Raw genomic sequence first — 27517 nt, forward strand, 5'->3', positions numbered from 1 at the left:
CTGCAGCCCACATTCACATCCCAGGAGTCCACAGTGACAGCAGCACGACAGACCAGACCTACTGCAGAGCTACAGACTCTAACGTCTGCATCCTCACAGGAGCTACTGCAGAGCTACAGACTCTAACGTCTGCACCCTCACAGGAGCTACTGCAGAGCTACAGACTCTAACGTCTGCATCCTCACAGGAGCTACTGCAGAGCTACAGACTCTAACGTCTGCATCCCCACAGTGTCCACACTGTTATTATGACTCTGCTGCTGTCACATGGAGTTCCTCTTTATCCTACCTTTTACTGAAGCACAGAGATAAGAAATAAGAGCTCTCAGTGTCTGTATGCTAATCAGATAAATGAATTATAACTTATTTGGGTTTCCTGTCTTATAAATGACTTTGTTCCAGAAGATAAGTTTCTTTCGCAATCGAGAGAATGACTTATTTTAATAGCGGGATGTTTTTAGACAAACACGCATTCATTCTGTTAGAGATCTTGCGCAGCAATTACTGGAATGTGAAGCGAGTAACAGTGACATCTACTGGCTAGAAAAACATATTACATGTTAGGATAAATTGAGGTTTTTCAGTTGTAGCTGGAACATAAATATAATTATAGAAATAAATCAGTGAAGATTCTCCTGGGAGGACAGTAATCCACTTTGAGATTTAACTCTAATAAGCCAAAGGGGTGATGGAGGAGACAGAGTTGTAATCCTTTATTCTAACAGTGACACATTCTGTCATTATCTAAGAGAACAACCCTATTAAGAACAATATTCAGGATACACATAATTACTAATACTGATACTGATACTGATACTAAAAGAGGGCAATTCAAATAAAGTTCTAGCTTGTAGCTTCATTTGGGTCACGCTAACATTTCAAAACTGCAACCTAAATGGTGTTAAATTTTGATTGCCTTAGACATTTAGCTGCAATCACAGCAGTTTCTGAAGGTTTGAAGCTTCCAGTTTTGATGGGAGGGCTGAAATATTAGCTCTGATGCTACCTGATTATCTTTTAAAAATATTTTCTACAGCATACTTACAGAAGATGTTTCTGGTGCTCTTATGTTTCTCCTGTAAGATGTTGCGTTTTCAGGAAACCCATAAAGAAACCAATAACTACTATTATGATAAATTTGTATAAAACTTTATGAAATGACTCTGAGTTGTCATTAAAATAATAATAATACAATCTATAATTCTGAAACCAAATTTAACTTGACTACATCCAGCTTACTGTATCTCTGGTACTATAAGGGGAATACCAACTTACTGCTAAATGTTCTGTAGGTGTTTCAAATGACATGTACTGAACTGTAATATTACAATGTTAGTCTTGCTGGGAATGAGCAAATAATTTAATGGAAGGTCACCTTGATCTTGATTAGGCCTGTACTGATCCCATATAGCACCAGTGAATATGGAGAATTACATACTGGTGGGTGATTCAAACTGATTGACTGTAGTATTGCAGTGTTACTCTTACTGAAAAGGTGAAACTCACTTTATTAACTAGATCACCTTTAAGCCTGTACAGGTGTTTTGTGCCAGGTCTCTCCATACTGACTTTCCCCAGAGACTGATGATGCAGCACTATTGCTGCTCTGTCATTGGCTGACTTGATAAAATGGTTTAGGCACAACAGGGACTTTTCCACAGCGGTCTGGCAACTCTGTGGTTGTAGTTTCATTTGGGTCATGCTAACATTTCAATACTAAAACCAAAATGGTGTCATGTTTAGTTTTGATATGTAGACTTGGAAGTCTGTTTATAGGACACTATGTACATAGAGACCCAGAGCCTATAGGGCTGTTTATAGGGCACTCTGTGCACAGAGACCCAGAGCCTATAGGGCTGTTACCTAATTGTGTCCAGTGTGGCAAATCTTCATTTTTTATGAATTCATGAATTTACAGTATTAATGAATTTATAAAGAGATTAAATGAAAAATGTACATTTGAGGGACTGCTGTTGAAACCAGAACAGACAGGTCCTACATTACATAACTTACATTACATAAATATTATTTTAAAATAAACAATCATGAGATTGAATATCACAATAACTTTATTCTCCAACCTAACAGAGATCAGGCTACTTATCAATTCTCTGTTGATTCACCATAAAATACAATTATTCTTGAACAATTCCATACATTTCATCCTTTGAATCTGGTTTGGATAGTATAAAGAAGAAAAACATTATAGCATGTGCATTAAGATGAGCACATTATTAATGCCCAGAACAGCAATTTCTTGTATTTACTACTTCATGTCACAGTAGGCCGGTCATCCAGCAGGAGGGACACGCCCACTCCTGCTCAGACCCACACCCCTCACCTGCCGCGGTCCCAATCACCTGCCTATTAACCTGAATCACCTGTTCCTGCACATCAGCGGATCTGAGAGCAATGCACTTCGCCACAGCACTACGCTAAGCAAGCCAAACCACATTTTCCTTTGTCTGAAGGATAATAAAGAAGCCTTTATTTCAGCCTCTCCCTCCCTCTGTGTCGGCACCGTCACACTTCACTCAGAAAGGCACAACTGATCAAATATTTATCAAACTGGATTACTTCAGATTACTTGTAACACAACTAACAGTCACTTGTCTTGACAGCAATAAATGTGATATAAAAGACAAAATAAGAGAAATAAAATAACAAAACAATGTAAATCATGTGAGGTTATGTGAGGTAAGACACTGCACGAGCTTACGACACAATTTGAAGTTGCAGTATGTAGAGAGTCAAGATGTTCAGTAACTCTTTAGAATTAAACACCTCAAAAATGGCTCGGGGGATTGGTAAGACCAGGCCTTGCTTTTGATTGTAATCTTGTTATTGGGGTGATTCAGACTTGGTGGAGCTGAGGATCTTCCTGTTCATCATGAAACTTTGACAGTCCTAGAAGGTGAGAAAGGTCAAGCTTAAGAGAATTATCTCTGGAACAATGGAGTAACCCATCACCCACTACACTGTCATCAGAGACACAGAATATGCAGTTCACAGTGAGAGGAAAAAGGTTCTCCTGGACCCAAGGTGCAGGAAACATGTATAGGCTGTGTGTGTGTGTGCGTGTATACATACACACATACACAACACAGACAGTACTTGCATAATGAGTGTAACTGAGGTGGGGGTGTGGGCAGCGGATGTTGGGGTGGAAGTATACAGCATTGCCTCTGGGAAGTGGTTTTGCTGGGACGAAACTCCGGCTGTTTCTACGCAGTCCGAGTTCATTACGTCTCAGCGCCACCAAACCAGAGACAGCAAATCCCCTGCACTGTGGGTATACGGGCATCTCGTCGTTCCCTGAAAAAGCAGGATCCCGTTTAACAATGACGAGATCCCAGGTAAGCACCAAGAGTCTGCCCGTCTTGACCGACGCTGCAGGGGGGAGTGGCCTGCAGCACAAGACGTGAGTAGGCGGAGTGGATGCACAGATGACCCGTTTCTAGGCACTCGGTTGGTGGTCAAGTGCAAATGTGAGCTCCCCACAGCCCGTGTGCGCTCTGGGAGCCGCCGAGAGGGTTCTGTGTCTGTGTGTTCCTCCAGGGTCACCCCACCAGTGTCTGTGGCTATCCCGCAAGCCACCCAAGCATGAGCCTGTTCCCGGCGTGAGAGACGCCGCCCGTCCTGAGCCAGTTCCGGTTCCCGGTATAGTGGATGCCGTCTTCTCCTGTTACCAGGTCTGTTCCCGCAGCCCCGCCTCCGGACCCTCCTGTTCCTGTAGTGGAAGAAACGACTCTACAAGTCCCTGTGCCTCGGGCCTGGGCCTGTCCCAGTGGTGGCTCTCCTGCTGCCTCTGCCCCGGCCTGTGGCTCCTATTCCCTGCGTGCCTCCTGCGTCTCCGTGGTTACCTGCTCCTGCTGCCCCGTGGTTTTTGCCTTCTCCGTTGTCTGGTTTTGGTTTTGCTCCTGTTGTGGTGTCTGTCCCTGTGCCCGTTTCTGTGCCTGTTCTGGTTCCTGTCTCCCTTTGTTTCTGTCCCTGTGCTCGTCCGTGTGTCCGTGTCTGTTTTTGTTCCTGTTCCTTTGTCCCTGGCCTGGTCTGTTTTACGGTTTTCTTTTCCTCGTCCTTTTGTGCCTCCGGTCGTACCTCGTCGTTTGTCGTCTTTTGTTGTTTCGCCTCGGCCTCCCTCCCGGCACCTTTTCGTCCTCAGTCGGCTTCTGTTGTGGGTTCTGCTCCTGCTTCCTGCTTCCCGCTGCTGTGGGTACTTCTTTGCCAGTCACTCCTGTTCCTTTGGTTTCTGTGTGTGCTTCTGTGTCTGTTGATGCTCCTCGTCGTGTCCCGTGTTTGGTTCCTGTTTCTGGCCTGTCTGCTCCTGTGTCTCGTCTGGGTCCTGTCCCTGCTCCGCGTCTTACCCGTTCTATTCCTGTTGGTGTCTCATCCTAGTCTTGTTTTGGTTTTGGTGATTATTGTGTTTGCGCGCCCTGGTGTTGAGCGCTTTGGGGGGGGTACACTGTCGCGATCAGTCCCTTCCATCTTCCGTGTCTTGTGTTTTTGAGTTCCGTTCCATAGTTTCGTTTTCTCCGCCCCTCGTTTGATTTTCTACACCTGTCCCTCGTTTAGTTGATTGTATTTAAACTCTGCCTTGTTCCCTTACTTTTTGCTGTTCATTTGAATTTTGAATGTATGTGATTTCTGAGGGTTGTGCACTGGCGGTGAGGCTGATATTCATGCCTAGATTCTACAGGAAGGCTTGGCAGGTCTGAGGTGAACGCTAGTGACTGAGGAACGTTATCGGACAGGATGTCTTCTAGGATGCCAAAGAGACAGAAGACCTGCTGAAACAGCAATTCAGGGAAGGGAGAGGGTTGAAATGCACTGCTCTGGAGGTCAATCATGGTGAGGATGGTGGTGTGTCCACAAGATGATAGCAGGTCAGTGACAAAGCCCAAGATGATGTGTGACCATGGGCCTTCAGGAACCGGCACGGGTCACCTGGGGGGTTGACTGGATGCAACCAGAGAAGGACGAAATAAAGGCATGAACATCTCTGACCACGGTCTCCCTCCAATACCTCAAAGACCACTCTGACAGTCAGCTGGTGGATTATGGGAGATGGGGTCCATGGGAGCACTGACAGATGAAATTAGAAGTGGAGATGTGACAGCTGCCATAGCTTTCAAACACAAGCACCTTTCAACATGGAGAATACAGAAAAGACACAAAAACTACATAATACATTCTCACTGATGGGCTTGAACGTTTTTAGTTATATTTACACATTTAATCTATGAATGCAGATTCTTATTCTTCCCCTTCACTTTCTAGTGTACTACTGTAAACAGACAAATGAAAACACACCATTTATTTCCTGTATTGCTTTCCTGACCAGATGGACATTGATAATGGTGTCCTTTTAGCTCCATAGAATTCAGTGGTGACAAATTTCAGAAGTCAGATAGTCAGAAGATACTGAGCCTGAACACACAGCTTGAGTTCAGAAGTTAAAGAAACTAAAGAAAACTCCACAACAAAAGCAGTGGTAGCTCAGTGGTGAAGGTACTCGCCTAGTAAATAGAAGGTTGCTGGTTTAAGCTCCACCACTGCCAGGTTGCCACTGTTGGGCCCCTGAGCAAGACCCTTAACCTTCAATTGTTCAAGTGTATTCAGGCTGATTGGTAAGTCACTTTGGATAAAAGCTTCAGGTAAATGTAAAACAGAAATCAATGCGAAACACTGAGGCTTCAGGATTGTTTGGTTTGAAACACTTTAAATATTTGCTGCCAAAACACAGAGGCTTGTAACACAGGAGTGAACAATTACCTTGGCAGAATTTTCAGATTAAATAAATAACAAATGGAGAACAGTAGAACAGATGGTAAATGAAGTCTGAAGGCAACTTTTCTCCTGTAGTGCACCATCATCTCCTTATGACTGCTGTCATCATACCACTGTGCTAATGCTCCAACCTCATGTCTGCAGGCTCTTCCATCTCCATCCATGATGAGGCCTTGGGTTTAGTGATCACTTTGAATCAACGCAGTACACTTTAGAACCACTTGGAACAGTTTGGAACAACACTGGAACAGAAGATCGTGCCGCCGGAGCGCAGCCGTTAGAACGGTCCTGGGTCATAGAGCTGACACAGAGATCACAGGGATACATGACTAAATAAACAAGAGTAAACAAAAGCAAACAGGGGAAACCAGGCTATAACAAAACACTAGAAAACTCAGGACTAAGGCTAGGAGAACAAACACGGATTCAAATATACATACACGGAGTCCAGAAACAAGCACAGCCACATAAACACATTCAATGAACAGCCATTACTGGGATCCAGACAGGGTTTAAATACATGAACTTAACACTGGAAACTAGTGACAGGTGTGGAAAATCAAACGAGGGAAGGAGAAAACGAAACTATGGAACGGAAATTTAAAAAAAACACAAGACAGAGAAAACACGGAACACGGAACCTGGGAGGGACTGATCGTGACAACACTAAAAAATAGAGACAAAACCCCTCCCCCATGTAAACTCCACCCTCTCATAAAACTGCCACATGCGTTTGCATCACGTTTTGATCAATTTTATGTCAAATACGATGTCTATTAACAATATTTTTATTGATTAATTCAATCTACAAATAAGTTCTTCAAATTAAATCATGATCGGGGCAAAATGTTAACCTGTATTTTGAAAGGCCGATACAGTGGAGTATCTGGTTCAGCTGCTGTAGTTCAGATTCAGAAACCAAGGACATTTTACAAGTGACACACAGCTTTTACGTCCAGTCAACACACCTGTGAGAAGAGCAGCCAACTGCACTCAGCGTTGGCTAAGAAGCCAACAGCCCTCTGAAGGACTGAATCAGGCACAGCAAGGGGAGACCACCATCCATCACTGAGCATGCGGGCATTCACACTCACACTGGGCTCGTGATCGTCCGTAGTCCCTGCCACAGGGATCTAGAGCCACTCTGCTGGAACTGTGTCTCTAGTTTCTTCCCGTAGCGCCGCTTCGCCTCCCTCACCGCCCTGCGCACTCCGTATGCTGCAGACTTGTACTCGTCCATGTTCCCGCTGATGATCCCCGCGGTGTAGGCAGCAGTGCGAGAGTTCAGAGCCTCGTGTATGGTTCTGTCCACCCAGGGCTTCTGGTTGGGAAACTTCTTGATGGTGATTCTTGGAATCGTGTCGTCCACCAGTTTCCCAATAAACCCCACTACTGCCTCCGTAAACTCGCTGACATCATCAGTGCTGCGCCGGAACATGTCCCAGTCCGCGTCATCCAGAGCGTCCTGCAGATCGTCCACCGATTGGTCTGTGCAGCGCGCGACCTCCCTCTGAACCGGAGCTTCCCGTTTCAGCCGTTGTTTATATTTTGGTAGGAGGAAGATGGCGGCGTGGTCCGACTTACCAAACGGTGGATGAGCTAGTGCCTTGTAGCTGTCCTTGTATGGGGTGTAGCAGTGATCTAGTGTCCTATTTCCCCTGGTGGGGAAGGTTACGTGCTGGTAAAGGTTGGGCACCGCACGCTTGAGGTTAGCGCTGTTGAAATCCCCAACCACAATAAGTGCAGCATCCCGGTGCTGTGTCTGAAACTGTGTGAGAGCCTCATGAAATTCACACAGTACAGTGTCCGTGTTGGCCTGAGGTGGGATGTACACGGTGTTGACGATGACTGAAGTGAACTCCCGAGGAAGGTAGAAAGGACGAAGTTTGAGGGCGAGCAGCTCCAGGTTGGGTGAGCAGGAGCAGGTGAGAGTAACAACATTGGCATTGTTGCACCAGCTGTTGTTTACCATCACAAACACTCCACCACCTCTCGACTTCCCCGAATCTGCTGTCCTGTCCATACGGTGCACTGAGAAGAACTCGGCCGGCTGGTTGCAGTCCCGTATGACCTCAGTGGACTGAATATTCTATTACTCAGTAAAGATGAGTACAGCATATTATATCAGCATCATTTTAACACCTATGTTTAATGCTGACAGAAGTTCTTTAATTACATCTTAATACTGGGACTAACAACTCATTCAAAGCCAATGAGATGGGTCTCAGAAAGCTTCTAAAACATTAGTTTACAACAGCATTTTCACAGTACTCGAGTTTTTAAAAAATTATATTTATATTTGGCAGTAAACTTTACTAATCCTTAAGTAATTTAAACCAGAATGTCATCATTTCTTTACAATACATGTCATGCCCGCAGACCGGAGAATGACCGACCCGCTAAGAACACAACGGGTGCATGCCTCTCCATTCAGTGGTCCCCCACATGAGTAGAATGGGGAGGGTTCCTTGGAGGGGTTCATATTACAGAGCAGGTTATTTCCAATATCTCCTCTGTCCAGATCCTCCAGAATTTCCCCATTACCCAGCCTCATAGTTCCCCAGATAACGGACTGTTGTAGCACTAGTGAGCAAAAGCCACAAGCCCAGAGCAGTGCGCTAGCTTCGTGGCCGCTAGATCCCGTGCCCCAGGATCTCTGAGGCTTCTTTGTCTGTGTGACATGTTAGAGTATCTACGTATCCTACTGCACACTCGAGTCATCTCCAGATGTTGTTACACCTCCGGACCTCCAACCAGTCCCTGTCTCTGGCGTGGAAGACACCACCCAGCCAGTCCCTGCCTTCGACTTGGAAAACGCCACCCTGCCAGCTTGTATTCCAGTTCCCGGCATGAGAGACGCCGCTCATCCCGATGCAATTCTCGGCGTGAGAGACGCCACCCGTCCTGATCTGGCTCTTGTTCCCGGCATAGTGGATGCTGCCCATCTTGCTCCTCTTCCTGGCCTAGTGCCGGCCGCCCGTCCTGCTCCTGTTCTCGTCTTCTGAGATGTCACTCAACCTGTTCCTGTTTCCTGTATCAGGTCTGTTCCAGTAGCTGTGCTTCTGGACCGCCGGGACCCGCCGTTGGCTGGCACAGTCATATCTCTGGACCTCCTTGTGGCATTAGCATACCCCTGCCTGTCCCAGTTCAGGTATCCATGCTGTAAATAACATATTCTCCACTGTCTTTGCTTCTATTCCTGTACCTGTTCCCGCAGCTATGCCCAAGACCAGCAATTCTCCTCTGCTTTCCTCTCATGTCTCTGTGCCCGTCTCCAGTCCAAGTCATTTCTCCAGTCCCGCTCCTTTTCCCCATCTGGCTCCGGTTCCTCCATCTGTCCCTACTCTGCTGTCTGTCCATGGTTTAGCCCTGAGACCCGTACATACCCCTGGTCCTGTCCCCACTCCTGTGTCTGCCTCTTGCTTTGTCTCAGCCCCTGTGCCTACTTCTTGTGTTGGTCCTTCGTTTGTCTCTCGTTCTTCTGGTCCTGCTTCTGGTTTCTTTTCTGGCTCCTCCACTTTGGATTGTTCCACGCTTCAGGAGTCGCACATTAAGTGGGGGGTACTGTCATGCCCGCAGACCGGAGCGTTCCCCGTTTCCCTGGCAACCTAGTCACTTCCGTGTTTTCCAGTTTTCGTCTGTCTCCATGGTTCCCTATCTCCTCCCCTTTATCTCCAGTTGTTCCTAGTTTGTCCCTAATTGTGGTCCTATCTAAACCTTGTTCCTGCGTCTCTTGTTTGTCAGTCATTGTTTTGCTATGCCCTGCTTGAGCGCTATTGTCCCCATGTATTTTTTCCCTGCGTTCCAGGTTGTTTCTCTCTATGTTACTTTCCCTGTTTGTAAGTCACTCTGGATAAGAACATCTGCTAAATGCCATAAATGTGCTTGTTTTCTTCTGTTTGTTAGTCTGTTGTATTGTTTCTTTGTGTGTTTTTTTTAATCTATGCTGCTTTCCCTGTTAATACTCGCTTGTTTGATTCGGCTCTCTTTCCTTGTCCGGTGTTCTCCCGTTGCTTTGCTTCTGTTTGTTTCCCTTTTTATATATGCTAGTGTTATCTGGTTTTCTTTGAGTTATGACTTGTGTTTTTTGTCTTGGTTGTTGTTTGTCTACTGTATGTAGTCCAGTTCTGTGTTCTCCCTGCATGTCCAAGTTTTATACCTCTTTATTTTATACCTCTTCATTGTTCTCCGTTAGTGTTTCCTTTATGTTTAATACCCTTGTTACTTACTTCTCGTCTTCACCTTGTTAGCCTGTTACTTTTATGTTTGCCTGTTTGTTCTTTGTTCTAGTCTGTATTGTTAGTCTGTGTCTGTTATTAAACATATTTAGTTATTCTATCCCATCCGTCCCTTCCATTGTGGCTTCCCTATGTAATTCAGTTCTGTCTCATTTCCAAGGCGACGGCACTTCGGAAGTGTGTTCGCTCTCCACTTCCCTCGCATTACAATACATCAGCCAAGAAGTTATTTGGTCTCACGACTGGGTTGACTATGCGAAGGCTATGCTGATTTTTCCCCCAGAGACTGATAATGCAACAATAATTCTGTTCTGCCATTGGCTGAGAGCATAGTAGTGAAAGCACAGCAGGGACTTTTCCAAAGTCCTCTGTTCCGTGATTGTACTTTCAAATGATACTAACATATTAATCTCCTGTGCAAAATCTCAGCTCTAATTGGCTTATGTCAGCCAGAAAAATTATCTATACCCATCCATCCAATTTCAGTCATTTTGCAATTTTGGAGTTTAGGTTATGTATAAACAAGCCTTTGAACAAATATTTGATATGAAACTACAAAACTTTTTAAAAGAGTAAACCAAACCCATCATTAAACAATGACACTTGACACAGGTTTCAGTCTTTTATTTTGTATTATTACTCCCCCTGAGATTTATTCCACCTTCAGGTCTGAATAGCTGTTTAGTATAGACAGATTTATTTTTAATTTCCTGGTTTTACACAACCACTGCATCATTCTAAAATAAATAGAACTATTTATTGTTTCCTTTTCTATTATGGTGTTTGTATTCTTACATGCAGGCCACATATAACTTATGAAAGCCATGCAGGTTTGTCAGCAGGGAATCAGTGGGACTTTCCTAAACAGGTTTAATCTGATTGATTGTGTCCAGTTTACGCAGACACTTCCAAACTGGTACTAAAGGGGAAAGACAACCAATTACACAGTACTACGTTTCAAATGTATTAAATGAATTATTTCCAAATTAATATCACCAGAAGACTTTATACTGATCCTGAATGAATAGGCATGTTTTAACTGGAGCTCGTTATTTATCTTTCCCACAGACTGATAATACACCACTATTACTGCTCTGTAATCGGCCCATGTTGTGAGTTTGCTTAAGTCACAGAAGGGCCATTTCAAAGTGAATTCATGGTTTTGTTGTTCTAGTTTTATTTAGTTCATTCAAGCTCTAAAAAAGCAGAGCTGTGATGGTGTGATACATCTTGATTTCAGCCTTTATATCAGCAAAAGTTGCAATTTCAGTAAATAATTCTAACTTTTAAGATCTACATAAATATGGGAGGCTGGGGAACAATAATCATTTCAACAATAACAACATCTGTTCTTTAATTAAGCCCCCTTGTGATTTTGAATATGAGCTTCCAGTCTGTTCACACTGTCAGAGGTGCTGCTTCCTGGATACAGCAGTGTAGGAGTGAAATGACTGATTGCATTGGTTGATTTAATATGGAGGCAATGACTTTGCTGTTTCTGCATATAGTTGGTTTTTAAAGTATCCAGAAGCACACTGGTGTCTCTTTGTGGAGTTCCAACTGCATTCTTTTAAGTCTTTTAAGGATGAAATTATCGTTGATCTTTCTCACATTAACAGGTCTTACGTGCACAAATGCTCAGGGTAAGTGGGTTACATTTTTTTATTGGTTTTGGGAATTGGAGTTAATATACCATGTACAAGTGGTGGTTAATAAGATTATTTTGTGAATACAGACAGGTGTGACTTTTGAAAAAATGCATTTAACAGAACTTAATGTTGCAATATCAACCAGCTTTGAATACATAAAGGTGCCTATTAAAATGTAGTAAATTGTTCTCTATTTAAAATAATCATGAATGTAGTAAAATATATTTTGTGTAGCTTGTGTATTGGAGTCGAGATTGCTTTGAGTGATTGAATTAATTTTAATATTTCAAATGAAAGTTTTTCCTGCTGGCATTAGCCACCAGTTACATTGGATGTTTTAGACAATTACTGTTTTCTTCATGTTGCTTATGTTCTGGTTTTCCCAACAGTTCAGCACGTAGATATTCAATTATCTGGATGCACTGAGTCTGATAAAGAGACTCTGTGGGCAAATGATGGCGATGAAGTAGCTAATGCAGATTTCATAAAGCAGGCCATGGTGATGAAGATACCTGATTTTGCAGACCCATTTACTGAGAGTGGGCTGTATGATTTAAGTGTCTCAGAGCAAGCTGTATGCAAACATAACCTACAAACAGCAGCACAAGCCTACAAAAATCCCCCAGAAGCTGTGGGTGAGTCATGGCACAAAGAAATGTTGATGTTCAATTATCAGATCAAACATTTCGACTTCGTAAAATTGTAAATCAGAAATTTACTGTGAAAGGTGAAAAAAGTTAAAACAGTTGTCAGACCAATTTCAATCCAAGGTTGCAGGCTACAGGGCTAATATTGCATTGTTTTATAATTATCCACAGATCCCCCTCAAAGCTCCATTTACACCAAGGCTGATGTGCAGCTGGGCTCAGAGAACACCCTCATCTGTCATGTGACTGGGTTCTTCCCGCCTCCCGTCGCTGTGACCTGGACAAAGAACAACCTGGATGTGACAGACAGTGCAGCGCTCAGTGAGTTCTACCCTAATAAGGACGGCACATATAACCAGTTCTCCCACCTGAGGTTCACACCACAGTCAGGAGACATCTACAGCTGCACCGTACAGCATAAGGGACTGGAGACACCCAACACCAAAACATGGGGTGAGATGCCATAGTAGCCAACAAATTACGGTTTGACTTAAAACCTTGTTATATATAAACAAAGTATATAAAATAAGAAGTGTGTTTGTGATGGAATTAATCTACCAAGTGTGTGTGTGTGTGTGTGTGTGTTCCACAGAGGTGGATGTCTCTGTGCCCAGTGTGGGTCCCTCTGTGTTCTGTGGGGTGGGTCTGGCTGCAGGACTGCTGGGAGTGGCTACTGGAACCTTCTTCCTCATCAAAGGAAACCAGTGCAACTGACACCACTGATGTACTGGAGAAGCAGAAACTCTGAACAGAAAGTGTATGTAGGTCCTGAACTGCAGCTAATAAATATTTGCAATTCATCATGAAAAAGAAGAATACAATATTGATATAGAGCACAACAATGATATAGTTAATATAGATACAGTCAGTTTAATGGCCCCCAGTGGCCCCAGTCCATATTCCAAGGGTTAGGCCATTATGTTTCTTAAATGAGGAGTTATGCTGTGCTGTAATTGTATAGTATGATTCTCTTCTTGTTAATTCATAATAAGGTGTTCTTCCCTGATATGGACTATGCGCATGTTTTTTATTTACTGACCAATCAATAAAGGGTACAGGCATTAAATAAATGAATAGGGATCACACTGAACTGATTTTATTGCTTTTATTCTTTGCTAAGTACTTCGTGATATTTTGTAAGTCTGTCCTGTCCACTGTCACATTTAGTGAGTATCTCTCTTTCATGTGAGATTTTGCTCCAGAGTTTCCCACTCCAGGTTTGTTTCCTGCTCCCCAGGCTCCGCCCCCTGGCCCCGCCCACGGATCACCTACACCTGCAGCTTGGGCGCCTTAGAGATTCAATTGTCACGCCCGCAGACTGGAGCGTCCCCCGTTTCCCTGACAACCTAGTCACTTCCGTGTTTTCCAGTTGTCGTTATCTCCATGGTTCTGTGTCTCCAGCTGTTCCTAGTGTGTCCCTAATTGTAGTCTCATTTAAACCTGGTTCCTGTGTCTCTTGTTTGTGGGTTGTTGTATTTAGTAATATCTCACTTGAGTGCACGGTTCGCTCCTATGCACTTTCCTTATTCATGTTCGCCAGGTCTCTGCTGTTCCCTCGTCTGTAATAGTTTCTCTGTCTGCTTTAGTCTACGTTGTTTTTCCCGTGAGTGTTCGTCTAACTTATTCCACTCTCTTTTCCCGTTCGGTGTTCTCTCGTCTCTTCGCTTCGTTTAGGTTTTTCTTCCCCTGTTCATGTACGCAAGTGTTGTCTGGCTTTCCTTTTTAGTTCTACTTACCTGTGTTTTTGTTGGTCATTCATACGTAGCCCATTTCTGTGTATTCCCCTTTAGTTCTAGTTATATTTATCATCGTTATTATCCGTTAGTTTTCCCTAATTGTTAACGCTCCTTTTACCCAGTTCTCGCACTCACCTTGTTAGCCTGTTGTTCTGTTCTTGTTTGTATGTTTGTTATTAAATCTCTTATTGGTTATATTCTATTAGTCACGCTCTTTATGGTATCCCTAGTTGGTTCCGTTCCACATCACATTCAAGGAACAGGCACTTCGAACGTGTGTTCATCACCCTCCTACGTTACATCTATAAATACTCACCATTTGCCAGTCTAAGTATACAGAGTCTTTCTGATGCTATTGTGGCTCATTACACTGAGCTACTGAGTAATTTCAGAATTGTAGCAAAATTCTGCTACTGGGTTTAATGCTTTCAAACACCAGACATCCCTGTCCTTCTCTGTAATGTCTGCCATAACAGGACATTGTCAGCTCTTTAGTTAAGATCCTGCACAGACACCTGGATATGGGCTGAGATTATATAAGATTATATGGTCAGTACTTATTCTAATATATTTGAAAGCTGTAAAACACTATCGGATGGAGTGAGGTTTCCTCTACAAAACTCCAAAAAATGTGGCACTTAAATCTAGAAGGAGGAGAATACTCAGGTCACCAGAATCAGCAAAGAGAAGAAGATCATTGAGCACATGTAAGAGGGCTGTCTCAGCGCTGTCTCAGGGCTGTGCATGGGATGGAAACCAGATTGAAAAGGTACAAATAGAGTGTATTCTCAACTCAGTTGACCTTGGCCTGAAAGGGGAGATTGGAAAAGGGCTGGTAATTATGAAGAAGTACAGCATTTAGTCCAGGTTTTTTAAGAGTGGATGTGATAGCTGAAGTTTAGAGACTTGAACTAACATAACCTAAGGTAAGGGATGCATTAATGAAATGACAGATGGGAGCACAACACTTCTTAAGAAGAGTAGTGGGGGCAGGATCAAGTTATGGCCCCTATAACGTCCATGGAGCAGCTATGACAAATCTAGTCTGGCTGTCTATGAAGATGGAATATTAGCGACATTTGAGCAAATGGCAAAAAATATGCTTGAGAAGTTTGGTTAAGAAACAAAACTTTTCCTCTTGAACTAGAACTGCAACTCTAAATGCTTTACTATAATTTCATATAAATCCCAAGGGTTCACTCATCCCCAACTTTCAGATGTACTCATAGCACAATGAGAGCAGGATTTGGGCTCTGCATCACTAAGTAATATGCAATTATTTAACACGTTATTGAGCACTACTGCTCTCCCTGGAATGGACATGTAAAGATGCAAATTAACCAATATTCATCCAAATCTGTGACAGACCCACTTGTGAAGCATCCACCTGTGACGGACCCACCTGTGATGGACCCCCACATATTCTAGTAATGCTCATGTGTACATTGCTTCTGGGGTTAAGTTTTTTAAATCCATTAGTGAGGCCTATAACATAACAGTTGAACTTATTAATACAGCAACATATGAATACCTCATGTTTAATGGGACAATCTGAAATTATTATTATTATTATTATTATTATTATTATTATTATTATTATTATTATGCATTAATTAGACGGAGGAAGTGAGCTGATGGCTTAGCAGGTGTTGGTATTCAGTGAAACACGGGGAACAGACTGTCACAACCACTTGGTGAAGATGCAGTGGCCCAGTGGTTGCAGTTCTTTCAGCAAATAAATGGCCATTTTAGTACCAGATTTAACCTGACTACAACTCCCAGCTTCCCAGCCTCACACAATCCTCATCACCAAGCCACTGTATTCACCTGTTGTTCATTATCTGTGTATCTATTTAATCACTTCTGTTCTGCACATTATCTGTGTATCTATCCACGTCTCAGCTGTGGATGAGTGTTTCCCCTGTGACTATTGTTAATATAATTCTGACCTGGTTTGTTCTTTCCTTTTTGCTGTCTTTTTCTCTTCTGTTTGGTTTTGTTTGCCTTGTTTTGGTGCCTTTCTGGTTTTGATCTGGAGTGTTTTTTGGATGTCTCCTGGATTTGGTAATCTGTCAGTTCTGCTTTTGACCCTCACCTTTGATACGAATGTGATTCCAGATTATCCCACTAAAAATAAAATGTATTTTTTTAAATTATCCACAAGCATCTGACCAGTTCTGTAATGTTACAATGTGCCCAGTTTGGGTGAGTACTGCAGCTTGATAGAAACTGTGCATGCACATTATGGTTTACCTTGATTTACTAAACTCAGCACTGAACAAGTATAATACAGATAAGCACAGCACACTCCCACACCAGACCTTGCAATACAACCTCAACAGTTGCCTTAGCAGAGCATAACAATACTCCAGGAGTTCTTGATGTTATTTTGCACCGACCACATTTCCACTCTGCAAGTGCAATTTTTTAAATGGCGTAGAGTTCTTTACCACATAGGCGTGTACATCAATTCTTTATTTCTAATCCTCAGGAGCTACACTAAACACAGTAGGTCTGCTTACCGCCAATTTGTAGACCAGCTCTTTTCGATTAGTAGGAATTTTGTCCAACCATGTTAGAGGCTGGAAGCCAGTGTAGTAGATCTGGGATGTGTGAGGGCGAGGCTCCAAGCATGGCCCTGTTTGTGCCAACTCCAGCGTGCCCCACACTGAGGACAGAACTGCCTGTGCCATGCCCAGCTTCCAGGGTGACCCCGCCATCTCCTGGGTGGATGGCCGAGAGTCCCACAGGACAGGCTTCCCTGTTCTCGGCTTGGCCACTCCACCTTCTGCCACTGCTCCAGTTGTCGTTTGAATCCCTTGTCCAGTCAGTCCATCCCTGTCCCAGATGTGATTCCCTTTCCTGTTGTCCCACCCCTGTCCTATCCTTCTGTCCATCTGTGTCTGTGTCCTGTCCCTCCTGTTGGCTGATGCCCAACCAGGAACCCGGTCCTCTCCTGACCCTGAATATCAGGGTCTCACCCTGTCCAGACCACATTTGGGTCCTTGTGTGCGGCATAGCGTCGTGTTTCCGCTCCTCACCAGATGGACCTGCTCCTTTTTTCTCCTCCTTTCCCACCTGCTCCTGTCCAGCCTGGACCTTGCTGTGTGACACCGGGTTCAGGCATCAGGAATCATCCATTAAGTGGAGGTTCTGTATCTGTACCTGCCTTGTCCTGTTTACCTGTGTTACTAGTTTGTACTTCTCAGTGTTTACTTTTGTTTTTCATTAAACTCCTTTTGCTCTCTTTAAACAGCTTGCGTCTGCATTCTACCCTGTTTTTGCTGGCCCTACACATCAGAGGAAGGCAGTTAGTGTAGGAGATTTTTCTGTAGTATTTGTTGGGTAGATTACAGTGATTTCAAATCACACTATAGCTGATGGCACCAAGCTGTAAATTCTTGTATACTGTAGACTCTATACATCAGTCTAATTAATTAGCACCTAGATGTGTAAAATATTGGAACACAAACATGTTAACAGCACTCAAAAGAAATAGCCTAAATAACTGACCATTTTGCTATTTGAGTGTAGAAATGGATTGGCCATTGGCACTACTAGAGGTGTCACAGATCCCATCACTGGCACATCCTCAGTGCTCTGAATCCCCGAGGTAGAAGGGTATACATATATATATATATATATATATATATATATATATATATATATATATATATATATATGAAAATATTTTAAGCAGCAATAACCTCTTGCTCATTTGTTTATTGAGTGTGTCACAGTCAGTCCCTCCCAACTTCTGTGCTCCATGTTTTCTGTCTTGTGTATTTTAGTTCCATGCCGTAGTTTCATTTTCTCCGCCCCTCATTTGATTTTCCACACCTGTCCCTCATTTAGTTCAGGTATTTAAATCCTGCCTTGTGGCCTTAGTCTTGGCTGTTCATTGCACGTTTATTTGAATGCTTGCATCTATGTATTTGGTGGAAGTCTGAAAGCTTCCTGTGTTTCAAAGCCTTCGTTATGTTAGCCTGTTTTGTTACCCTAGCCTTCGTGTTTCCTAGCCTCTGTTATATCCTGCTTCCCCTGTTTGTTTGTAATGTATCCTCTTAATCTCCGTGTCGGCTCTATCACCCTGGACTACTCCAACGACTCTGACTCTGGATTTGCCCCTAATAAATCTCGCTCTTCTCTGCACATGCGTCCGCCTCCTCCCCGCTCACCGTTACAGAGTCTGGGTGTCCGTGCTTTCTCTCTGAATTTTATATTTTGGATATCCAAAGCACCAGTAAAAAAGAAGACCAAGATGCTGAAACACGGCTGACTAAATTTATTTGAAGGTCACCAGAAGCATGTCGGTCAAAGTCTATTCAGTTTGCCAAAGATTTTTTTAAAGCGTTTTATGTTTATTGTACCAATGATATCCAAAGAAAACATGTGGGAATTATATCACATGTAAAAAAAAAATTAAATTAAACAAAGCTGTGTGTGCTATAGTCATGGTGAGTTTGGATCTCAGACAGATTGTTGTTGCATCAATAAAAACACTTTTATTGTATTTAGTTGAGCTTAACTCTTTACTGTGGCAAACACTCAGCTCCTTTACTTACATATGAATGACTTGTGCACAAAATATACAACATATAACACAAAATAGTGCAAGTTTGTTAACTACACAACAGAGATCCACTCACAGGTAGATTACATGGCTGCACACTTTGGAATGACGTTGAGATGAACACAGAGGCTGCTAGAATGATGTGAGAAGAAATGAGATTTCGGATGTGCATGTGTAGGTGGAACAGAGAGAGGATTAAAGATTCATCACAGAACGAAGAGGTGCTTCGATGAGGCAATAGAGACTCTGCACTGAACAACACAGAGTTGTTCGAGTCAGTTGGCCGACGTATAGCAGGTTACACACCACAGGTCACAGGACATCAATGCCTCTGCTGCTATGGAGAGCTGAAGCACAGGTACACAGGAAGATGAAGAGCTGGGAGCTGACATTAGCCATACGAAAAGTGGAGAGCAGGACAAGGTGAACCAGGAACTGGGCAGTAAAGATGAGATGTCCAGGTACAGCAGGTACAGCTTGGAAGAGAGTTAATGAGAAATGGATCAGGCTTTGACCATTGACATCATGTATGGAGCAGCTGGTCCATTTTTGGCTTTGTAGGTGAGCATCAAGGTTTTAAATCTGATTCAGGCAGCTATTGGAAGCCAATGAAGGGAGCGCAGCAGCGGAGTGACATGCAAGTAGCGAGTTGCAGTAGTGTAGCTTTGAGATTACAAGGGGCTGCAAAGGCACCTGATGTTTGGAAATTTTTCATAGAAGGTGCTGGTCATAAAGTGGAAGAAAGGGATTATTCCAAAATAGAGGAAGTGCAGAGGGCATCCATATATCAAAAGAGAAGATGCTGTGGATATTGAGCAGTTTTGACCTATAAGGCTTCTTAATGTGGAAGGTAAGATTTTCTTTAGTTTGTTTGCATGGAGACTGGTAGCATATTTGAAATTAATTGACATCTGTGCAAAAGACAGACATCTCATATTTTGCAAGTTGTTTGGAGCACCAGTATGATCTGGCATCAGCTTCAAAACAATGAAGCAAGAGGGTAGGAACCTACATGTGGAATTCCTAAACTTGGATAATACATCACTTGGATAATGCAATCAATCAGTTCCGCATAATCTCTTATGTAAGTCATTTAGGTAATGGATATGCCTATGAGGCTGGTCAAGACTTGAATATTTGAATATTTACAGTTTAGATTTAATACAGGAGAGTGTGTTATGTTGTGTGGTGGAGGTGATAATTAGAGCTCCAAAGTGGGCCGTAAGTGGAGAAAGTGGAGTCCACCAGTGGCCTTGGAGCATATTGATGTGATGGAGCAGGTGCAAAACGGAAGAGCAGGGCTTGGATCAGGTGATTCAGGAAAGCATTTAGTAAGGCCACATTTCCAGAGAGAAGGCAGACTGGTTACTGGTTTCATTCAAGAGCAGGAAGTTGAAACATCGAATGCAACAGCAGCCTCACAAGGATCACAGAGACAGTGGATTATCTGGGAGAATTTAAAACAGGGAGAGTGGTTCAGATTGGAGAATATAGAAAAGTGGTGTATCACCCAGCCAAAGTTGTGGGCAATAGATGTGAGTCACTTTACATTCTCTCTTGAAGGAGGAGGGGGCAGGAGAGTGGATTGTCACGTTACGTCACAGTTATATATAGAATGAGTATTCATCAACAGTGCTGGGTATGGCATGAGTCACCAGGGAGGCCAGTGTGAATCTGCTGGGTTAGGGAATGTTCCACCCTGAACTGGGGTGCATTAACAATGTGTAGTTAATACACATTAAGTACGGCTGCGTGCAGCCTTAGTTGATAGGGATGCCAGTATGGATTTTATGGTTTAGGGACTGGGTGGCTGCATCGGGGCTGGTTGGTCCTTTTAGACGTGAGCTTAGAGGGCGTGAAGCTGGGCCTCCAGACCTCACTACTGAGCTAGCGAGGTGCCTACCTGATGACCACTGTGAAGAATTTGGAGGTAGTTGGTGAAAGGTGTTCATTAATTGTGGAGTGACTGGGCTGGGCCACATGTGAAACTTAATAATCAATAATGATGTCTTCTGTATAATTACAGTAGGGTGGATAGGCAGGGGAGCCGAAAAGGAGCAGACAGACCTGGAGGATGCACTGCTCACATCGGGGGTCTTTCAAAACGCATGGTCAGTGCATGAACAGCTTATGGTCAGCACATCTTGGCTTATAGAATCGCTCTTAGGGAGCTTGGAATCTGACCTGATCAATAAGTGACGTTCCATTTGGGGAAGAGGTTCTGCATTTGTCATGTACATCAGGTCTCACATGTAAGTGTTGTTATATAAAGAGGGAAAGGCCAGTTTACAACAGTGAATAACTAAATGCATTATTACCTGGCCTTCATTAATCATTTATACACACTCTCAAGAATACCTTTAGGCTTAGTGAATCACTCTGCAGCTGTTGAGTTATTGTATTTGTATTGACATCAGCCTGGATTTTGCTGCCATATGCATTGCATTAAGATAACCTGACAGAATGTGATCATTTGCTCAGGTGAGAGGCGGAATGCTCTGAAGATCCTGTGAATAGAGCAATATTAATTCTTACATTTTTTGTGTGTGTGTCATCACTTTGCATGTGTTTTTACACATGTACACCTAAATCTTGGCTTTGGAGCATGCTGTTTAAATCTACCCACTAATCAATAGGGCCAGATATACATACAGGGTTACTACATAAGGATGATTTTGTACACAGGCCAGCCCTAGGTAGGAGATGCCAGAGACTGCTATATAAAATACAAGTAGAGAGAATATCACCCTGATCATTTTTCTCTGCATTTTTCTCTAGTTCTGAGTTAGATACTAAAGTTAATTTGCTAAAGAAGTATAACTTCAGATTTAATTGATTACTGTTAATATTTTATTTTATATTGATTGCTAGTGACCAATGTAAATAAATCTTGAATAGTCTAGCAGATGAATTTCTCCACAGGCTACTCAACAACAGTAGCAGAGCCACCAGAACAGGAAGCAGCTCACACACATTAGGAAAGGCTGGTAATATGCAGATAACATCTCAGCAGCATCGGGGTGGTTAGACCTAGATGCCCTATATTCAGACTTCGCAATGGTATGGAGGATTTGTGAGTTTTCCTGAAAGTCAACACAGTAAGAAATCATAAACAGGTTTTGTCCCACAGCTACAATTAGAATGTTCCTGAAAGTCACATTATAAAGATCAAAGATCAGTGTATAGAGCTCTCATTAACACAACATTATCTTAAGATGTTTGTCAGAGCCTTGATGAAAACCATGTTACCTGGTAAGAGATGAGGCTCCACCCCTCTAGTGTGTGATTGGTCAGTTTAACCACAATGCTGTTTGAGAGAAGCTGTTCCACACGGACTTCTCTCAGTAGATTTTAAACTCAGACAGAAACAATGGCAAAGCTCTGGAGTGTCCTTGTTGTTGAATTATTCCTACATATTGACACAATGAGTAAGTTTGTTATTTTAAAAAACTATTTTTTAAACTAAAAACTATTTCATGAGAGGTAATAAATATCCTAATGTGAGTACTGTTATGGTGATTATACATTTGTTCATTATCAGGTGGATATTACAGTGAGAGGAGAAGCCAGTGTTTGTACAGCTCCAGGGAATGACATGGTGTATATAGATTCATACATTTTCAATAAGATAGAGGTCATGCAGTTCAACAGCACAGTGGGCAAGTTTGTGCGATACACTAAGCTTGGCATCCATAATGCAGAGCTATGGAACAATGATACAGCAGTTGTACAAACAGAGCAAGCTGGGGTGAGGCTTTCTGTAAACACAACGCTGAGATCTACTACTCACATATAATGGATAAGACAGGTGAGCCCACAGTCATACACTGAGTCATTTTGTACATTCAGACAATCTTAATATTTTCATTTATCTGAAAATGATGTTATTGTTTTCATTCTGTTGTCTTTTATAGAAGTCATAAAGATTGAATAACTAAAATGAATATTAATGCTGTGTGTATGTGGATGTGTTTATTTCTGCAGTTAGCCAAATGTTAACCTGATGTCATTGAAGCAGGCCAGTGGCAGTCAACCAGCTATGCTGATGTACAGTGCGTACAACTTCTACCCAAAGAAAATCAAAGTGTCCTGGCTCAGAGATGGAGAACCAGTGACCTCTGATGTGACGGCCACTGAGGAGCTGGCGGATGGAGACTGGTACTACCAGATCCACTCCCACCTAGAGTACACACCCAAATCTGGGGAGAAGATCTCCTGTGTGGTGGAGCACGCCAGCTTCCAGAAACCCATGGTGTACGACTGGGGTGAGAACTATTACGTCATATTAGACTAAACTGCAGTAACTGGCACTGAATTGCCAGTTCATAAGGTGCAGCTGTCCAGTGCTTTGTTTCCAGTGGCCTCTTTCTTTAATGTCCTGTTTTTATAAAAGACAGCAGATGTCTGTATGTGTTTTTATGTAAATGCATATAAATAATTTATGCTGCATTTGTAATTGCTTGCATAAACAGCAAACATGTTTACAGTCTACATGTGTATTAGAACATCCAGCTAACACCTACCGTTAGGACGACTCCAGATCACTCATAAAAGAGACCGATAAACACAATGTGCACTGGGAACAGTCCAGTCAGTCAGCTGAGTCCAGAGTACAGTAGAACAGTAGTTTATTAGTACAGTAGCACAGTAGAACAGTAGTTTATTAGTACAGTAGCACAGTAGAACAGTCGTTTATTAGTACAGTAGCACAGTAGAACAGTAGTTTATTAGTACAGTAGAACAGTAGTTTATTAGTACAGTAGCGCAGTAGAACAGTAGTTTATTAGTACAGTAGCACAGTAGAACAGTCGTTTATTAGCACAGTAGAACAGTAGTTTATTAGTACAGTAGCACAGTAGAACAGTAATGGCACCAGGAGTGGTTTCATTGTCATTACCCAGTGATTCATCTGGACTCTCTTTCAGTCTGACATACAACACCTGACAAAGCTCCTGCCTCCACAGCCAGAGTATGGAACAGTACTGGGCACAGATGTAGAGTCGCTCCATGGATAGCAGGTGTACCTTATAAAGGGATAACACAGGGAATATAATATTGGACATACCTGCTATGACTCATTCATCAGCCCTCAGCATAAGGGGGCCTGATGAATCAGACTGTCCATGCTGTATAATGTACAGTTCATCCAGAAAGTACTCACAGCGCTTCACTTTTTCCACATTTTGTTATGTTACAGCCTTATTCCAAAATGGATTAAATTCATTTTTTCCCTCAAAATTCTACACACACACACACACACACACACACACACACACACACACACACACACACACACACGCGCGCAGACACACCCACATCATAATGACAAAGTGAAAAAAGTTTGTTTGGAATTTTTGCAAATGTATTAAAAATACATTTTTTTTACATAAAAAAACCCCAAAACTCACATGTACATAAGTATTAATAGCCTTTGCCATGACACTCAACACTGAGCTCAGGTGCATCGTGTTTCCACTGATCATCCTGCAGTTGTTTTAAAACTTGATTGGAGTCCACCTGCGGTAAATGCACTTGATTGGATATGATTTGTCTATATAAGGTCCCATAGTTGGCAGTACATGTCAGAGCACAACCAAGCCATAAAGTCCAAGGACTTGTCTGTAGACCTCCAAGACAGGATTGTATAGAGGCACAGATTGTGGGAAGGGTACAAAAAATTTCTGCAGCATTGAAGGTCCTAATGAGCACAGTGGCCTCCATCATTCATAAATAGAAGAAGTTTGGATCCACCAGGACTCTCCCTAGAGCTGGCCGCCCGGCCAAGCTGAATGATCAGGGTAGAAGGGCCTTAGTCAGGGAGGTGACCAAGAACCCAAGGGTCACTCTGACAGAGCTTCAGCATAGAGAGAGGAGAACCTTCCAGAAAGACAGCCATTTCTACAGCACTCCACCAATCAGGCCTGTATGGTAGAGTGGACAGACGAAAGCCACTCCTCAATAAAAGGCACAGGACAGCCCACTTGGAGTTTGCAAAAAGGCACCTGAAGGACTCTCAGACCATGAGAAACAAAATTACCTGGTCTGATGAAACAAAGATTGAACTCTTTGGCCTGAATGCCAAGCGTCATGTCTGGAGGAAACCAGGCACTGCCCATCACCTGGCCAATACCATCCCTACAGTGAAGTACGGTGGTGGCAGCATCATGCTGTGGGGTTGTTTTTTGGCAGCAGGAACTGGGAGACTTTTCAGGGTCAAAGGAAAGATGAATGCAGCAATGTACAGAGACATCCTTGAAGAAAACCTGCTCCAGAGCACTCTGGACCTCAGACTGGGGCGAAGGTTCAACTTCCAACAGAACAACGATCCTAAGCACACAGATAACAAAGGAGTGGCTTCAGGACAACACTGTGAATGTTCGAGTGGCCCAGCCAGAACCCGGACTTGAACCCGATTGAACATCTCTGGAGAGATCTGAAAATGGCTGTGCCCCCGACGCTCCCCATCCAACCTGATGAAGCTTGAGAGGTTCTGCAAAGAAGAATGGGACAAACTGCCCAGAAATAGGTGTGTCAAGCTTGTAGCATCATACTCAAAAAGACTTGACGCTGTAATTGCTGCCAAAGGTGCTTCAACAAAGTACTGAGCAAAGGCTGTTAATACTTATGTACATGTGACTGTTTTGTTTTTTTATTTTAATACATTTGCAAACATTCCAAACAAACTTTTTCCACTTTGTCATTATGGGCTATTGTGTGTGTGTGTGTGTGTGTGTGTGTGTGTGTGAGTGTAGAATTTTGAGGGAAAAAATGAATTTAATCAATTTTGGAATAAGGCTGTGACATAACAAAATGTGGAAAAAGTGAAGCGCTGTGAATACTTTCTGGATGCACTGTACCTTCCATATATGATCTTTAATCATAAACTCTCCCATTCCACAGACCCGACTCTTCCTGAGTCTGAGAGGAACAAGGTTGCTATTGGAGCTTCAGGGTTGGTGTTGGGGATCATCCTATCAGCTGCTGGATTCATCTACTACAAGAGGAAATCCTCAAGACCTTACTAAGGTGAAGGAGAGACTGTGTTAATGCTGAGATAATGCTGTATTATCTCATTAAACCTCATGGGTTGATCTTATGGTTATGGTGCTGTCAGCAAACAAACCAACCTGTAGAATCCTTAGAGCCCTCTCCAAACACACACACACACACACCACATCACATCACATCACATCACTGATCTCTGTACATAATTAAACAGTAACCCTTGTTTTTCCATTTAGTACCACATTTCCATCATTGTAGAAATACAAATTAAATTTTTAACAAACATTTTGAAGATTTGGCAGGTTGTCACAATGAAGCTTCCAGATGGATGTAATAGTTTCATCATCATTTCAGTTTTACATGATAAAACTGAAGAAAAGTGTCCTACACACTCTTAGTCCTACACACTCTTAGTCGTGCCCTACACACTCTTAGTCCTACACACTCTTAGTCCTACACACTCTTAGTCGTGCCCTACACACTCTTAGTCCTACACACTCTTAGCCCTACACACTCTTAGTCGTGCCCTACACACTCTTAGTCGTGCCCTACACACTCTTAGTCGTGCCCTACACACTCTTAGTCCTACACACTCTTAGTCGTGTCCTACACACTCTTAGTCCTACACACTCTTAGTCCTACACACTCTTAGTCGTCTCCTTTAAAGTCCAATGTTTCAAGCTAAATGCGCTTCTTCAGATATTTACTGAAATTAAACAGCATTCATTTATCATTTATTTGATCTCTGTCTACACCTGTAATATCTTTTTAAAAATTATTTTATTCTTTAGATTTGTTTGCATTTTTTTTGCATAATATTGGACATTTCTACTATTCAGTGGTACTCTAGTTGACATGTTTCCCTCTTAAACATCAGTACTGTTAATGGCATGCTGTCTGTTATGGGTATAATAATGGCATGCTGTCTGTTATGGGTATAATAATGGCATGCTGTCTGTTATGGGTATAATAATGGCATGCTGTCTGTTATGGGTATAATAATGGCATGCTGTCTGTTATGGGTATAATAATGACATGCTGTCTGTTATGGGTATAATAATGACATACTGTCTGTTATGGGTATAATAATGGCATGCTGTCTGTTATGGGTATAATAATGACATGCTGTCTGTTATGAGTATAAGGGGCCTCAGATCTGTAACCCTTATGTATTTAGTCACAGAACTGTACAGTTTAGTGTTTTTTCTCATCATCTGACACTGCAGGTCCAGTACAGGATGAGACCAGGATCAGAACCGTCCTACTGAGCTTTGGGTTTCTTTTTGTATGTAGCGGATCTTTGGAGGAAGTGCTTGTTCTGAAACACATCTGCACTAATTGAACTTCCTCATGATACACTCCTGTTGTCAGTGAGCTCAGTGAAATATGTATTCAGTGAACAAAGTACCAGCATGTTTTAAGTGCATAGCATCACAGTCCATTCACTGCTGATATGGTAGAAGTTAATGGGACATAGATAAGAGTGCTTTCTTTTGTGTTCACATCATGTTTGATTCTATATTTTACAATCCTCAATAAACAGTTTCCACTTCTCACATGGAGGGTTTGCACTGGGAATGTGTTCATCCATTTTAGTATTTACTATACTATACCATTCTACCACACCATAGACCTGAACACTACAGCACATACAGTAGTGCATAAAGCAACTGTCACCATTTTAGTGTAACACAATAAAACACAATTGCTTTACACATTTTTCACGTTTTATGCATATCAAGAAAAAAAGGCTAATCAGTGATGGTTAAAACAGCGACAAAAATTGCACACATAGTACAGATTACAGACGCTGCACATGCTAATATATCAATAATAAATTGATATATAAAAAAGGTAAGGAACCAGTATACACTTATCTCAAG

The 27517-nt window shown here is 42.6% G+C and overlaps 3 protein-coding genes across 18 annotated transcripts; 2 read left to right on the forward strand and 1 right to left on the reverse strand.

The window, feature by feature from the left end:
• Nucleotides 1–2170: 2170 nt before the first annotated feature.
• Nucleotides 2171–11021, reverse strand: LOC145652590 (uncharacterized). 15 transcript variants are annotated; one of them, XR_014118826.1, is made up of 3 exons: nt 6881–11021; nt 5772–6087; nt 2171–5081 (listed from the first exon to the last, which is right to left on the reverse strand). XR_014118826.1 is itself a non-coding variant. In XM_081703322.1 (2 exons), the coding sequence occupies exons 1-2, from the start codon at nt 7807–7809 to the stop codon at nt 2888–2890; spliced, it is 948 nt and encodes a 315-aa protein (XP_081559448.1). In that variant the 5' UTR covers nt 7810–11021; the 3' UTR covers nt 2171–2887. The 15 variants fall into 15 exon arrangements, 4 of the variants coding, with proteins under 4 accessions (XP_081559448.1, XP_081559446.1, XP_081559447.1 ...); XR_014118825.1 differs by having other exon boundaries at nt 2171–5141; XR_014118823.1 differs by having other exon boundaries at nt 2171–5647.
• A 511-nt stretch (nt 11022–11532) lies between these two features.
• On the forward strand, nt 11533–14253 carry LOC113568078 (H-2 class II histocompatibility antigen, A-U alpha chain-like). Of its 2 annotated transcripts, none has more exons than XM_035536116.2 (5): nt 11533–11667; nt 12063–12308; nt 12492–12773; nt 12913–13081; nt 13558–14253. In XM_035536116.2, exons 1-4 carry the CDS (start codon nt 11610–11612, stop codon nt 13032–13034), a joined length of 708 nt encoding a protein of 235 aa, XP_035392009.1. In that variant the 5' UTR covers nt 11533–11609; the 3' UTR covers nt 13035–13081; nt 13558–14253. The 2 variants fall into 2 exon arrangements, with proteins under 2 accessions (XP_035392009.1, XP_035392010.1); XM_035536117.2 differs by having other exon boundaries at nt 12913–13077.
• Nucleotides 14254–22304: 8051 nt separating this feature from the next.
• On the forward strand, nt 22305–27190 carry LOC118242943 (rano class II histocompatibility antigen, A beta chain-like). The gene is made up of 4 exons (XM_081703323.1): nt 22305–22437; nt 22614–22894; nt 25530–25655; nt 26861–27190. The coding sequence occupies exons 2-3, from the start codon at nt 22633–22635 to the stop codon at nt 25652–25654; spliced, it is 387 nt and encodes a 128-aa protein (XP_081559449.1). The 5' UTR covers nt 22305–22437; nt 22614–22632; the 3' UTR covers nt 25655; nt 26861–27190.
• The last annotated feature ends 327 nt before the right edge of the window (nt 27191–27517 follow it).

The sequence above is a fragment of the Electrophorus electricus genome, chromosome 20, assembly GCF_041902795.1.
Source record: "Electrophorus electricus isolate QZ-2024a chromosome 20, ASM4190279v1, whole genome shotgun sequence".
Classification (NCBI taxonomy): domain Eukaryota; kingdom Metazoa; phylum Chordata; class Actinopteri; order Gymnotiformes; family Gymnotidae; genus Electrophorus; species Electrophorus electricus.